This window comes from Vulpes vulpes, chromosome 11, assembly GCF_048418805.1.
Source record: "Vulpes vulpes isolate BD-2025 chromosome 11, VulVul3, whole genome shotgun sequence".
NCBI classification, from domain to species: Eukaryota; Metazoa; Chordata; class Mammalia; order Carnivora; family Canidae; genus Vulpes; species Vulpes vulpes.
In genome coordinates this window covers 49,267,841-49,283,561 of record NC_132790.1, presented here as the reverse complement: position 1 = coordinate 49,283,561, position 15,721 = coordinate 49,267,841, and the positions used below count along the sequence as shown (strand labels likewise).

Below are 15,721 nucleotides of genomic sequence, written 5' to 3'. Positions count from 1 at the left end.
TCATTCAGTTCAGGTCTTGATCCTGGGGTCCTGTGAAGGAGCCCCACCTCAAGCTCCCTGCTCAGCCAGGAATCTGTTTCTTCCTCTCCCCCTCCCCCTGCTCATGTGCATGCATTTTCTCTCTCAAGTAAATAAATAAAGACCCCAAGATTATGACCTGAGCCAGAGATAGACACTTAACCAACTGAGCCACCCAAGCACCCCAAAAATATTATTTCATTTTTATCATCAGTAATAGCTTATATAGCACTTTATTATTCCCAACAGTTTTAGAATCAAATTACTATTTGTCACTCCAATAACCCAACCAAATATAAACATTGATACTGCATTTATAGATAATCATTTAGCAAAACCACTACAACACAGCAAAGGAAAACCATATTCATAATTCCCCAGCCCATTAATCACTGAGTTTCAAGTCTTAAGGCCCAAAGTTTCCAGTGATACCATGAATGACAGAGAAAAGTAAGAAAAGGGGCTAGGGCCTATACCATGAATGACAGAGAAAAGTAAGAAAAGGGGCTAGGGCCTAGCATGGGGGTGAGGGAAGAACTCTGAAGCAATGACGCAGTAATTCCAGAACTGCTCCTCAAACTAAGCAGAAGAACTGGGATATAAAGGCTTTTATAATGATGTGATTCATTCCTTGTTCCCAAAGAAATTAATAACCGAAAATCTTAGGGAACCCACTATCTAGACTACTAGAACTGATAAACAAGTTCAGCAATGTTGCATGATACAAAATCAATACACAAATGTCAACTCAATTTCTATATATTTGGAATGAACAATCTGAAAATGAAATTAATTCCATTTATAATAGTTTCAAAAGAATGAAATACTAAGGAATAATTCTTAAGTACAAAATTTGTTATCTTTGAAATGTATAAAACACTGTTTAAGGAATTAAAGAAAGTTTAAATAAAAGGAAAATACTTCATGTTCATGAATTAGAAGACTTAATACTGTTAGGATGGCAATATTTCCTCAAAATGATGTACAGATTCAATGCAATCCCTGTGAGAAGCCCAGCAACTTCTTTATAATAACTGACAATGCTGATGCTAAAATTCATATGGAATTGCAAGGGATCCAGGCCACCAAAACAATCTTAAAAAAGTGGAACTAAATATTTAGACTCACAGTTTTCAATTTCAAAACATGATACAAAGCAATGGTAATCAACACAGCATGATACTGGCACAAGTATAGACATTAAACCAATGTCTAAGAACTGAGAATCTAGAAATAAGCCCACACATCGATGGTCAACTTATTTTCACAAGGGCACCAAGACCATACAATGGGTAAGGAATAGTCTACTCAGCAAATGGTTCTTGGACCACTGGATAACTAAACACAAAAGAATGAAGTCAATGCTACTTCATACCATAGACAAAAATTAACTAAAGATGACTGAATTGTATGATATGAATCACATCCTCATAAGACTGCTTTTAAAAAAAATAAAATACACTTCACATACACTTCACGTACTATAATGCATAGAAAGAAGTCCAAATCTCTAAGACCTCCACATTTGGTCACTGGAAGCTTTAAGAAGATTGGAAACACAGGGCAGAGGCAAGGCATCAATGTCACCCAGGACAAGTGTCTAGCCTGTGAGTTAAACCTGTACTCTTTGCTACTCCTTACTTGGAGGAAACTTAAGGATACATTAGATGATACCCTAAAATAACTACTGAGTGCTTTAAGTTTAATATTTAGAGGAATATTCAGAGGAATTTTTTGAATGGAAATGAAAGAGTATAAAAATATTATCAAATAAATGGGAAAACTGAAGAAAAGAGGTCCAAAGATGAAAAACAGCCAGTCAACTGAAGCCTGGGGAGAAAATTTTTAAAGAGGATGATAAAAGAAGGACAGAAGAACAAATGAAAGAATTGACTGACATGTGCATACATACAATTAATAAAAAAAGGTAAAACTTTTTGAAATCATGGCTATGTATTGCATCAGCAGTCAAGAATCTATGGAGTTCCTAAAGGCAAATTTCCAAGATTTCAAGGGAATGGAATTCAAATGAAGTGGCTGGAGGTAGTAAACTGGTGTGGTAAAAAACAGAAACAACAAAGGGCTGTAGCCAACAAGGTAATTAAAAGAGACATACAAATGACCAACAGACAAATGAAAAGATGCTCAACATCACTCATCCTCAGGGAAATAAAAATCAAAACTACAATTAGCTATCACCTCACACCTGTCAGAATGGCCAACATTAACAATAAATGAAACAACCAGTGTTGGCGAGGATGAAGAGAAAGGGGACCCCCTCTTACACTGTTGGTGGGAATGTGAACTGGTACAGCCACTGTGGAAAACCGTATGGAGGTTCCTCAAAAAGTTAAAAATAGAGCTACCCTACGACCCAAAAATTGTATTTCGCAAAGTATACAAAAATACTGATTTGAAGGGATACATGCACTCTAATGTTTACAGCAGCATTATGAACAATGGCCAACTTAACAGAAAAAGCCCAAATGTCCATATGTCCACTGACTGATAAGTGCATAAAGAATCACAAACTGAAATTATATATATACATACATATGTGTGTATATTCATATATATGAGAAATATATATACATTCTATACATACATACATACATATATAGATACAGTCATCAAAAAGAATGATCTCTTGCCATTTGCAATGATGTGAATGGAGCTGGCACATGTGGATTTTGCTAAGCAAAAGAAGTTAGAGAAATATGATTTCACTCATATGTGGAATTTAAGAAACAAAACATAGGGTGAAAAAAAAGGCAAACCATTAAGCAGAGTCTTAACTACACAGAACAGAGTTGCTGGGGATGGGGGATGGGTTGGATGGGTGATGGGTGTTGGGGGACATCTGTGGTAGTAGGCACTGGGTATTGTGTATGGGTGAGGGATCACTGGGTTCTGCACTGAGACTAGTATTACACTGTACGTTGACTGACTACAATTTAAATAAAGCCTTGAAACTACAGAAAATAAAGAAAAAAAAATTAAGCCCAGCAGAAGCTACATTTAGATAAGGTCTTTACATGGCTGATTTCTAAAACAACATATAAGTGGATGAGTCAATCAATCCAAGGCAATGCATTTTTTCTTACTTTTCCAAAATTCTATTCACTATCTTAATTGCTTTTGCAAATTTCAAAAATAACATTAGCTAGAACTAAGTCCAAGACTACAATACAGATTTTAAGATGTATGATCTGAGGACAGCTTTATTGTTTCATTTTTATAAAATGACTTTATTTAAGTTTTCAGTAGGTTAGAAATTTACCTGTAGTCCCAAAGTTTTTTGGGAAAAAAAAAAAAAGACATTGTCTTGTTTGCTCACTTTAATTTATCTTAAGTTGAATTTTCTTTTTTAAAAAATACCTTATTTATTTGACAGAGAGAGAGAGAGAGAGAGCAAGTAAGGGGAGCAGCAGAGGGAGAGGGAGAAGCAGACCCCTGCTGAGCGAGGAGCCTCATACAGGCCTCCATCCCAGGACCCTTGGATTATGACCTGAGCTGAAGGCAGATGCTTTACCGCCTAAGCCACCTGAAAATTATAGTTAAATTTTCTATATTAAAGCTAATGAACCATACTGAAAAAGAACACAAAAAAGTTTAACTTTCAAGACCTGTAGGTCTATATACTATTTGACTTTAACTTAGCAAGTAGCTGTTATTGAGTCTCAAAATTATTCAAACTTTCGACAACCCCAAAAGTATTTTATAGTATACTTCATGATATAATAAATTAAAAAGCTAAAGCATATTAAGCAGATTAAGTGAAATTTTCTTTAGCAAGAGATTTAAAATTAAATTAACAGACTAAAGGCAGAGTGTCAAAAACAATATGTCCTAGTTTACATTAATGGTTTATTTTCATTTTTCACATTAATTTTAAACATAATGCAAAAAGACTAAAATGAAGTCTAAAAAGAATATTAAAAACATGGTCTTACAACATTTATTTATTTATTTATTTATTTATTTATTTATTTATTTATTCATTCATTCATTCATTCATTCATGAGAAACAGAGGAGAGGTAGAGACACAGGCAGAGGGAGAAGCAGTCTCCATGCAGGGAGGCCTGACGTTGGACTCGATCCTGGGTCTCCAGGATCATGCCCTGGGCTGAAGGCAGCGCTAAACTGCTGAGCCACCCAGGCTGCCTTCTTACAGCATTTAGGTGTATATTTTAATGCATGTTAAAATTAAAAAATGTGTTTTTGAAGCAGTTATATCTGGCTTTGAAGCCACACAAAAACAATTCATCAGTATTGTTGTCATATGTAGTGCTAACAGTGTGAGAGCTCAATACTAGCTAATACTAATGTTAATGATCCAGTTACTTGCCTTGAGTTGCCTCACCACAATACTGGGAACTACAATTTTTATTCCCAATTTACAGATAAAAACCTAAGGCACACAGAGTTTGAAAAACAAGCAGATTTGCACAGCTGTTAAGACTGGAGCTAAATTCTATCTTGCTTCCTCACAGGCATTATACTTGTCTGTCATTACAGGAAGAGTTGTGTGTCCACTGCAGCCTGGGCAGGGAGGGGACCACTTTTTAAAAAGGATGAAAAAAAAAGAATGGAAGAAGGAATAAATGAATAGATATGTGCACCTTTGCCAAAGTAAAAGTCGACCCTGTATTTTCTTCTAATTTTAAGTAATTAAAATAACTTTACAATACAATTTTCTATAGTCATCCATTTTACTTGGTCAGAGCAAGTGTTAAGGAAGCAATAATCATTATAATCAGGTATCCACTGAGACAGTGAATGCTACAACATGACCTCAGCTTTACATTCTGAATTCCTGGGTCTCCCTCTCTTGAAGTTTGTGATCTCACACAACTAACAATCTTTCTGTGACTTAACTTCCTCTTCTATAATAACAACTGCCTAATAATAAAGCTGCTGTATGGGCCATGTGAGATAACACAGAGAACACACACGACACATAGTAGTTGCTCGCAAAACATTAGTTTCAGCTAAGTATGCTAAAGAATATAATCAAAACACATCAACTGCAGCTGAATGAACCATAAGGGAGTTAAGTCATAAAAAGTATCTCTGGGTTTCTGAGTCACAAACTTTCATGTACCATAATATATTTCAAATACACTAGGGTTCAAGTCTCTTAGGTAAGATGTTCATGTTCAGCATACTTCAGAAGCTTTTTCTCCTAATTTCTCAAAATTCTCATAAGCTCCAAGCAATTCAGAGAAGTAAGAAGGACTTTAGATCAAGAGTCAGGAGATCATGTTTTTCCCTCTCTAATCTTTTCCCCTCATTTTAGACTTGAACTTATATATCTTGTAGGCAAATCTGAAAGGATGAAGTTTAGCACTGTTTAACAGAAATATAATGTGAATAAACTAATGTGAAATATTAAATTTTCTAGTAGCCACATAAAAAATCTTAAATCAAGTGAAATTTAATATTTTCCTTAATATGATTTATCCAAAATATTATTTCAATAGTTAAGCAATATAAAAGAGGTTTTGAGATATTTTACATACCTTTTTGTATCAAACCTTTACAACCTAGTATGTGTTTTACATTTACAGCCCATCTCAATCTAGACTATCATTTTGAGTGCTCAATAGCCATACCTGGGTGGTTGCTACCATACTGCATAGTGTACATCTAGAGATCAGTTAACTTAAATCACTTTCTATATAAGATATGATAAACTAAACTATATATGTGATAATTAAAACTATGTGTCTAATGGAGAACTGAGTTTAAAAGCTTATTTTGTATCCTTTAAAAAAATTACAAAGATTTATAAAAAGTATATAAATGTCCCCTATTCTTCTATGTATTAGAACTGGCCTTTCCTCGAAATAATGGCATTGTATGAATATTTATTTCTAATATAGTAATATCCTTTTACCCAAGGTTTTGCTTTCTGTGGTTCAGTCACCTATAGTCCACCACAGTGTGAAAGCAGATAATCTTCCTTCTGACATATCATTAGGTCAACAGTAGCCTAACAATAACAATATACTAACAACACCCACATTCCTCACCTCATTTCATCTCATCATAGAGGTATTTTATCATCTTACTTCACCACGAGAAGGGTGAGTACAGTAAGAAATTTTGAGAGAGAAACCACATTCACATATCTTTTATTACAGTATATTGTTATAATTGCTCTATTATTAGTTATTATTGTTCATCTTTTACTGTGCCTAATTGATAAATTAAACTTTTATCATAGTTACATATGCATGTGCAGGAAAAAAAACACAGTATATATAGGGTAGTACCACCCTTGATTTCAGGCATCCACTGGGGGTCTTGGAATATATACCTGTGGATAAGAGGTGGGTACTATGGCACCTCTTGAATATTCTGTAGAGATTTTTTTATGTCAAGTAGTAAGATTTTTTTAAATATTTTATTTATTTATTCATGAGAGACACAAAGAGAGAGAGAGGCAGAGGCACAGGCAGAAGGAGAAGCAGGCTCCATACAGGGAGCCTGATGTGGGACTCAGTCCTAGATCTCCAGGATCACACCCTGGGCCGAATGCAGCGCCAAACTGCTGGGCCACCGGGGCTGCCCCAAGTAGTAAGATCTTGACACTAATTTACACAATGTAAAATTATCTCAAATAGATCAACATTCTTACTTTATGATATTTAGTGCCAACTATCATTCCCTACTTATAGTTTCTATTCTACTCTATGTCTTATAATCTGCAGAAGACAGATCCCAACCTTGGGCATTTTCCTTTAGTCTAATGTTTACTTGTTAAATAAATATGGGCTAAAACTACAGTAGACTATTAGACTTCTGAAAATGAAACAATGATGCAACAGGAATTGAATTTTCTGTAGAACAAAAAAAATTAAAGTTTTTTTTTGTTTTTGAAATTAAAAGATAATTTCTGCAAAATTAATTTGTAAATACATAACCTAAAGAGCAGCATGCCCATGTTTTATTGCTCCCATTTCCATTTTTCTCATTATTGCAAGGGAAATTAAATAGAACTCCATGGATGAAGCTGTATGGCTAGAAATGAGAACAAAACTAAACTGATAGCACTATTTCAGTTTGGCCAGACATTCCAATAAGAAAAATATAGCAGCCAAGAAAATATTTTGGAAGAAGTACAAATTTAACATTGATTTTGATTGTGGTGTCACAAAAAAAGGCATGCACTACAGAAGATTTAGCAGATCATTCATTCTCATTTGGGATATAGTAAAGGGAAGGAATAAAACACCTTTCTTTTTTTTTTAAGATTTTATTTATTTACTCATGAGAGACACACACACACACACACACAGAGAGAGAGAGAGAGAGAGAGAGAGAGAGAAAGAGAGAGAGGCAGAGACACAGGCAGAGGGAGAAGCAGGCTCCATGCAGGGAGCCTAATGTGGGACTGGATCCTGGGTCTCCAGCATCAGGCCCTGGACTGAAGGGGCACTAAACCACTGAGCCACCCGGGCTGCCCAATAAAATACATTTCAACTGAAGCACAGTTTCCACCTCTCTACATGTATTACAAAAGGATTTACAAATTCTTATCATTCCATCAGTCACCTGTGAGCTAACACTTTTATAGTCTTCTTATATGTATGATGTCATCTGACGGAATGGTCTAGTTCACTGTTCCCAGATAGTATATGGTATAAAAAAGGCTTTAACAGGGTAATAGGCTACCCACATGTCCCTCTCCAGACATGTCTCTCTCCAGGGGAGAGAGAGGGGAGTTTTACAGGTGTCAAAGAGTCATTCCAGCTGCAAGGAAGAAAAACAACAAAGCAGATGAGCATAGTATCTGAAAAGAATGGGAGCAGGTAAGGAACAAGCATGAAGAAATACCATCAGAAATAATGAGCATACACTAAAAGTTTAGTGTCAAGAAGAACTAAAATTCAGAAATCCCAAGAAATAGCTCCAAAGAAGGACGTTTGTCAGCAAAGGAGAGTGGTTTCAAAGAGCCATAGTGGGATTCAGAGGCAGGGCTTCATCAATGAGAAGGAGAACAGGAATTTTAAGTATTGGTCATCTTCCTAGACCGTGAGTTGTTAGGCTGCCTTGTTCTCAATGAGCCACAGATAACTTCAGCAGACCCCCTAACTCATACAAAATTTAATGAGATTCCCCTCAACTCCCCCCAACATCTACTAAATGAAAGATTACTAACTCATTTTCAGGAATTTAAGGACTTAGCTGTTTAGCAAACAGAACTTGTAGTTAAGACTGTTATCCCAGATAAAAGGTAAAAATTAAATCCCTGAGCCTGCATTGTGGTCTTTAGTTCCTTAAATCTGTCTAGTTGAAGCATTAGTCTTATACACTTGTCAAATGCCCAATTTATGGGAGAGAGTCAGGTTGCTTCAGCTAAAGGAAGAAAAGTGAAGCAGAAGTGGCTGGGAGCCAGGCAGAGACTAAACTCTTCTCAGCCTCTGCTCTGCCTGTTTCCCATTATCCTTAGGGAATCAGTGATGGGTTTCCATCAAGAAGTTAATTTTATCAAATGTGTTTTATAATGTATTTTCTTTTTCCTTCTCCCCATCATCTCCACTTAAATAGGAATAGGTACTTTATTTATTATAAACAGATTTTTTTAAAAGATGTTTTATTTATTTATTGAGAGGGAGTGTATGAGCAAGAGCACAAGCAGAGGAGGAGGAGGAGGAAGAGAGAGAGGCAGACTCCCCGCTGAGGAGGAGACACGTGGGGCTCCATCCCAGGGCCCCGGGATCATGACCCGAGCCAAAGGCAGACGCTCAACTGCTGAGCCACCTGGGTGCCCCTATAAACAGATTTTTTTGACAACTGACATAGAAACAAATATATGGATTAAATAATCTTTTAGATTACCTATGTATTTAAATATTATTATCCTTTCATTTAACAGGAATTGAGCATTATATATTAACAGAAGATTATCTTGACTTCTAGAACTTATCTGGATTCATTACAGATGATGCTTTACTCAGGCAATATTGTAACATATTATGCTAGTACTTGGGGAAAAAATGCTAAGAAAATGAAGTAAGCTTAAAAAGCCCAGCCACCTGTTTTTTCCTGTAATGCAATTTACATCAGAGAATCCATTACTTTTTACACTGACTTAGGAAAATAAATGACTTCATAGGGAAGTCAGGCAGATCCTATCCTTGTGAGAAGGTGGAGTGGAACAAAGGGAGAAATATAACCTTACGTTTTCTCCTTTCACCTAAAGGTTGAGTAAATGGGTCACTTCAGTGGTGAGCTAGATTTACTCAGGTATGTATAATGTAAATCCTTTTAAATTTTTAATTTTTCCATTAATAAGTTTTTAAGAGCAGTTTTAGGTTTATATAAAAATTGAGTAGAAAATATAAAGAGCTCTCATCTATTCCTTCAACCTCCACCCCACATTGTTTCCCCATTATTAACATCTTGCATTAATGTGGTACATTTGTCACAAATGATAACCCACTAGTGATACATTATTATTAACTAAGCTCTATATTTTACATTAGGGTTTACCCTTTTCATTGCACATTTTGTAGGTTTTCACAAATGTGTAATGACATGCATCCACTATTATAGTATCATATAGGATAGTTCCACTGCCCTAACTGTGCCCTGTATTCCACCTATTGAGCCTCCTCTACATTTCCCTTCCTTTTTGTCTTTAAAAAAAATCACAATTTTCAACAGAAAAACATTACAAATTTTGTTTTCATAGGATGTGTTAGAACTACTATTTTGTAGGGAAATTGAAGCTTACCGGTTCAACAAATTCAAACTTCTTTTTTTCTTGAACCTCTTGAATTTTAAAGACATATTCTAGTGATGCTTCATAAAAATTTTGATGTTCTCGGTCAACCTGTGTATCTGCCTAAAGAGTAAAAAAAAAGGCAAATCATGACACACAGTGTAAATATTCATGGTTCTATGTAGAAAATGATTCAAATTCTGTTCTCTAAAATCTTTATTAAAAATTAAGATCTACAAAAAAGTTTTAATATAGCAATTATTATTATGTTTTGAACATACTGAGACCAGAAAAACACAGTCCTTGCACACCAGAGCTTATATGATATGGAGTGTGAAGTTGGGGAAAGTAAGCATACAACAATCACCATAAAAAATATAAAAAAGGCATATAAATATATATGGAAATCGATGGGATCATAGAAAAAGAAACTAAATTCAGGAAGATGGTGGTGGTATGAGTTGAATCTTAAGATGAACAACTGGCAGTAAATAGTGAAAAATAAAATAGTCAACTCATGAGGAAGTAAAGAGGCATGAAAGAGACTGACTTTGGCTACAGAGTAAAAAAGTAGAGGACAGAAGGTTAAAATAAGGTTGGCATCACAACTTTAAAAAATCTTGGATATTTTACAACAAATTTGGATTTTAACTGAGGGAGAATCATTTGAGAATATTCAGTAGAGTCACATCATTAGATTAACTCTTAGAATACTGGTAGCAGAACCAAAAAAATTTCAATGGTCCTAACCCAGTGAATCATGCTCTAACACTGTTTGCACATTTATTATGCATAACTACAAGAAGGTTCTATTGATAAAGAGAGGGAAATGTTATCGAGATAATTTCCTCCTCCATTTTTTTTTTATGTTGCCTCCCCTCCATGCCCATTATCATCTGATGTCCTTTTTAAAAGGCTTTTCGTTCCCAGTTTTGTAGTCTACACTGCCAGCTAAAAAGCAGATGAAAAGAAAGGAATGGGCTCTCTGGAGTACTAAGTATCCACCAACAATAATTTGGGAACAGAAAATGCTTTGGAGACATTTTACAATGGTAATTTCAGATACAAAAGTTTTTTAAAAACGATAAAAGTTAGGTTTGCTGGCTTGGGTATCATAGCATATTAGTTTCATTTGAAATACCTTTAATAATTATTTACAATAACTTTATTTATAGAAATAAAGTAACCCAGTATTATGAGCAACTTATTAGAGATTTTTAAGGTCGAGAATTCTAAGTTTCCATCTAATATACAAAAAGAACATATAAGTCAGGTGGGAAATTTGAGCTTCCTAGCCTATATATATATATATATATATATATATATATATATATATATACACACACATATATATATATATATATATCAACAAAACTGGCATTCTATATAAATTATTATATTTTCTTCTTATCACAGTATTTACAGAATGAATGGTAAGCAGGTATAGGTGGTGGTATGCTAATCGATGTTCAACAACTGGGTCTCTGGTGGGGATGCCTGATGTCTCTGTCTATGCCAGTTTCTGTGGTGTAAATATTCCCAAAACAGCCAGTTCCAAATCACAAACCTAACATCACTGAATGTGGAAGTTAGAAAGAGATAAGAACATCAGCTCTCCAAAAGAAAGCTCCAGTACAACACTGGATGTAAAGGATGTAAAAATATTTTCAATATCAGAGATAACATTCTATGCCACAAGTTACTTCCGAAGGTTTTCTTTAAGAAATAATGACATTGATTGTATAGACTAGCACATGGGAACAAACTAAAATGTTGAAACACCTTTACAGCATAAGATGGCTGTTTGCGGTCAACAAAGCTGTGAGGAAAAGAGCAAGGTGTTCCTGAGTGCTCTCGCCTGAAAGACCTGCTTATAAGGCTGGTTGCTGCTGGCTTCTGGGAATGTGGAATTCAGGAAGGCACCTTCCACCTAAGAGTAGATCACAGTTATCTAAATTGTGCCAGTAATATGATTTACTTTAAACACCTGCTTTCTTTTTGGGAGTCTGGAATTTAAGAATATGATAAATAGAGACTACTTATGTGACCAGCCCCCTACAGACTATGAACATTCAATCTATAATGAGTTTCTAATAGACAACGTTTTACATGTGCTGTCACAACTTTGGGCTGGGAGAGTTAAGCATGTTCTCCTACTGGGAGAGGACTCTTGGAAGCTTGTGCCTGCTTTCCCCCAGACTTCATTCTACATGCTTTTGCTGATTTTTCTTTGTATCTTTTCACTAATATATCAGAGCAGTGAGTCCTCTTAGCAAATCACTAAACCTAGGAGTGGTCTTGGGGGCCCCTGACCTAAGAGTATTAAGTCATTTCTTCAGAAACTTATTGGCCATGCACAATCCCATGTCATCAAAAGATGGGGAGTGGGGGCACAAAGAAGGATAAAAGAAAATAACTGCTCTTACAGTTTTCCATCAACTGTAGTCAACAAATATCAATAGATATTTTCCATCAACTCCAATCTAGACAACTATATTCAATATACCAAATCTGCTTTGAAAAGTCATCCAGAATGTACAAAGGTTACAGAACACTACAGTTGAATTTCTTTCCAGATCAAGATTTAGAAAGACATTCTTTCACTTAAGGTGGCTCTCTTTAGTATTTATGCTCATAGTGTGCGGTTCACTAGAAGCCACTTGCTCATATATCCACCAGCAAGTGTTGCTATGCATTTTATTTTGTAGTGGATAGTAGGATAACCATATAATTTATTGTCCCAATTTTTAAAACTGAGAGGGAACGTTAGGAATATTTATGCCAGAAAAAATATGTATAAACTGTTCTTTACAAGACAAAGGGAACTGTAAAGTCATCCTACTAAAAAACCAAGTTAATTTCTTAAGAAAATCATATAGTTCTGCAGATACTTAAATTCCTCCCCAACCACAATAAGCTACCTACATCAACTTACGATAAACTTAAGAAAAAGCTTCATGTGATATTTGTCAAATCACCTGCAAAGGAGAAAGATTTAAGCTGGACTCTGAAAAATGAAGAGATTTAAAGCAGGTGGAGATAAAAGGAGAGGAATTTGAAAGAGGGAATAGAGTCAAGGAAAGTTATGTTTCAGTAGATTGCACGGTTTAGAATAATAAGAACTGAGAATTATCGCATAAGATAGAATGAGCACAAACTTCATCATATAGATGGGACAGAAACTTGAGAAGACATTGATTTGTCAAAGGAGCATTTCAAGAAGATTAAAGTAGGGATAGTGTTGGATATACTGATCAAAAGGCAGGGCTGGGTGATTTAATGATAAAACAGCACTTATTTGATAGGGATAAAGGTGTTTATAAATCCCAGTAAGAAAAGGAAGTTGAAAGATGTGGGTGTGAGAAGCAAGGGGTGAGAAAAAGCTAAAGATAAATTTGATCACAAGAAATAATGTCAGCATTAACAGAGAATTAAAGCAATGAGAAGTAGGAGCAAATCTGCGAAAATCATGTTGTGAAATTTCACACATTCATTAAGAAGTGATAGTCTGAAGTCCTGGGAACCAGCAGCAGGCAGTGCAGCTGGCCAGGCGTGATGAAATCATGACCCAGGAGACATCCATTAGGATGTTACAGAGGGTACAGAAGAAGAGATTTCAGGACACAGAGACTATAATAACAGAGGCATGAAGGTAGAATTGAAGGGATTCCCTTCATTTAGGAAGTGGAGATAAGAGGAACCTGTTGAAAGACTTTAGTGATACATGGAAAACGAAAATCTGACTTTCTACAAGAAACTCTTTTTATCGTTTCTTTTCTGGATTATAGAAGAACTATTCATTATTGTAAGCTTAGTTATTATTCATTATCATAACATAAATCTAAAAATATGAATTATACTCCAAATATTAATATCTTGATATGTAACACACAAACTTAAACCTGAAAAATACTATATATTCTGCTTTAAACTCTAATTTTTTCCCCAATTTAATCTAATGAATATTGTTCAATGTCTTTACATGATTTGCAAATAAATTTTTTACAATCATGTTACATTCCATTTTCATGAAGCTATATTGGTATATTTACTCCAATCATTCATTTGTGCCACTTCTGATGTTTCTGAATTTTTACACTGTGAATAACATCAACATATTTATACAATTTGGTTTTTTGCTCATGACTGATCATTCCTCTTAAGTAAATTCTGATCAATATAAATCATTTCAATTATCTTGCTCATTTAAACTTTGTTGAAAAAGTAGCCAAATTTACCTCAGGACTGACTGAAAGAGTTTATGTTCTCATCAGAAAAGCAAAAGTATACTTAGTTTCTCATACTTTCACTATGTATGCTATCTTCTCATAAGTCACAATACTATCCTGCTGCAATTACTAAATTGCATCATTTTCTTAGGACATATGACATTGGAACTTAAAACGCTTATACAAAAAAAGACACTTAAAATGCTTATAATGGTTTATATTTCTTCTTTGATGAAATGCCCTTTTATATTCTTTTAAAAACTTCTTAAATTTAAAAAAAAAAAAAAACAAAACAAAACTTCTTAGGGCAGCCCCGAGGGCTCAGCGGTTTAGCACCACCTTCAGTCCAGGGCTTGATCCTGAAGACCCAGAATCAAGTAACATGTCAGGCTCCCTGCATGGAGCCTACTTCTCCCACTGCCTGCGTCTCTGCCTCTCTCTCTCTTTCCCTCTCATGAATAAATAAATAAATAAAATCTATAATAAACAAAAAAAAATTTAATTTTTAATTTCAATTAACATACAGGTATACAATTCAGTGATTCAACAATTCCATACATCACCCAGGGCTCATCAAACAAGCGCACTCCTCGATTCCTATAACCTATTATCACTCACCCTCCTGCTTACTTCTCCTATGGTAGCAGTCAGTTTCTTCTCTGTAGTTAAGAGTTTGATTCGTGTGTGTGTGTCTTTTTCACCTTTGCTTTTTCTTTATTTTATTTAATTAATTTGTTGTATATATTTTTTATTAGAGTTTGATTTGCCAGCATAGAGCATAATACCCAGTGCTCATCCCGTCAAGTGCCCCCCTCGGTGCCCATCACCCAGTCACCCCATCACCCCCCAGAACCCCTTCAACTACCCCTTGTTCCTTTCCCAGAGTTAGGTGTGTCTCATGCTCTGTCACCCTCACTGATATTTCCCACTCATTTTCTCTCCTTTCCCATTTAATCCTGTTCACTATTTTTTATATTCCCCAAATGTATGAGACCCTATAATGTTTGTCCTTCTCCGATTGACTTATTTCACTTAGCATAATACCCTCCAGTTCCATCCACATTGAAGCAAATGGTGGGTATTTGTCGTTTCTAATGGCTGAGGAATATTCCATTGTATACAGAGACCACATCTTCTTTACCCATTCATCTTTCGATGGACACCGAGGCTCCTTCCACAGTTTGGCTATTGTGGACATTGCTGCTATAGACATCAGGGTGCAGGTGTCCCGGCGTTTCACTGCATCTGTATCTTTGGGGTAAATCCCCAACAGTGCAATTGCTGGGTCGTAGGGCAGGTCTATTTTTAACTCTTTGAGGAACCTCCACACAGTTTTCCAGAGTGGCTGCACCAGTTCACATTTCCACCAACAGTGCAGGAGGGTTCCCCTTATCCACATCCTTTCCAACATTTGTGGTTTCCTGCCTTGTTAATTTTGCCAATTCTCACTGGTGTGAGGTGGGATCTCATTGTGGTTTTGATTTGTATTTCCCTGATGGCCAGTGATGCAGAGCATTTTCTCATGTGCTTGTTGGCCATGTCTATGTCTTCCTCTGTGAGATTTCTGTTCATGTCTTTTGCCAATTTAATGATTGGATTGTTTCTTTGCTGTTAAGCTTAAGAAGTTCTTTATAGATCTTGGATACTGGCCCTTTATCTGATACATCATTTGCAAATATCTTCTCCCATTCTGTAGGTTGTCTTTTAGTTTTGTTGACTGTTTCTTTTGCTGTGCAAAAG

General features: G+C 35.5%; 1 protein-coding gene across 9 annotated transcripts in view; it reads right to left on the bottom strand.

The window, feature by feature from the left end:
- ARHGAP42 (Rho GTPase activating protein 42) overlaps nucleotides 1-15,721 on the bottom strand; it is a 280,896-nt gene that overhangs the window by 75,229 nt on the left and 189,946 nt on the right. For all 9 annotated transcript variants that reach the window (XM_072726273.1, XM_072726275.1, XM_072726272.1 and 6 more), the window contains one exon: nucleotides 9,765-9,875. In XM_072726273.1, the coding sequence (XP_072582374.1) occupies nucleotides 9,765-9,875 (111 nt within the window). The remainder of the gene's footprint in view (nucleotides 1-9,764; nucleotides 9,876-15,721) is intronic.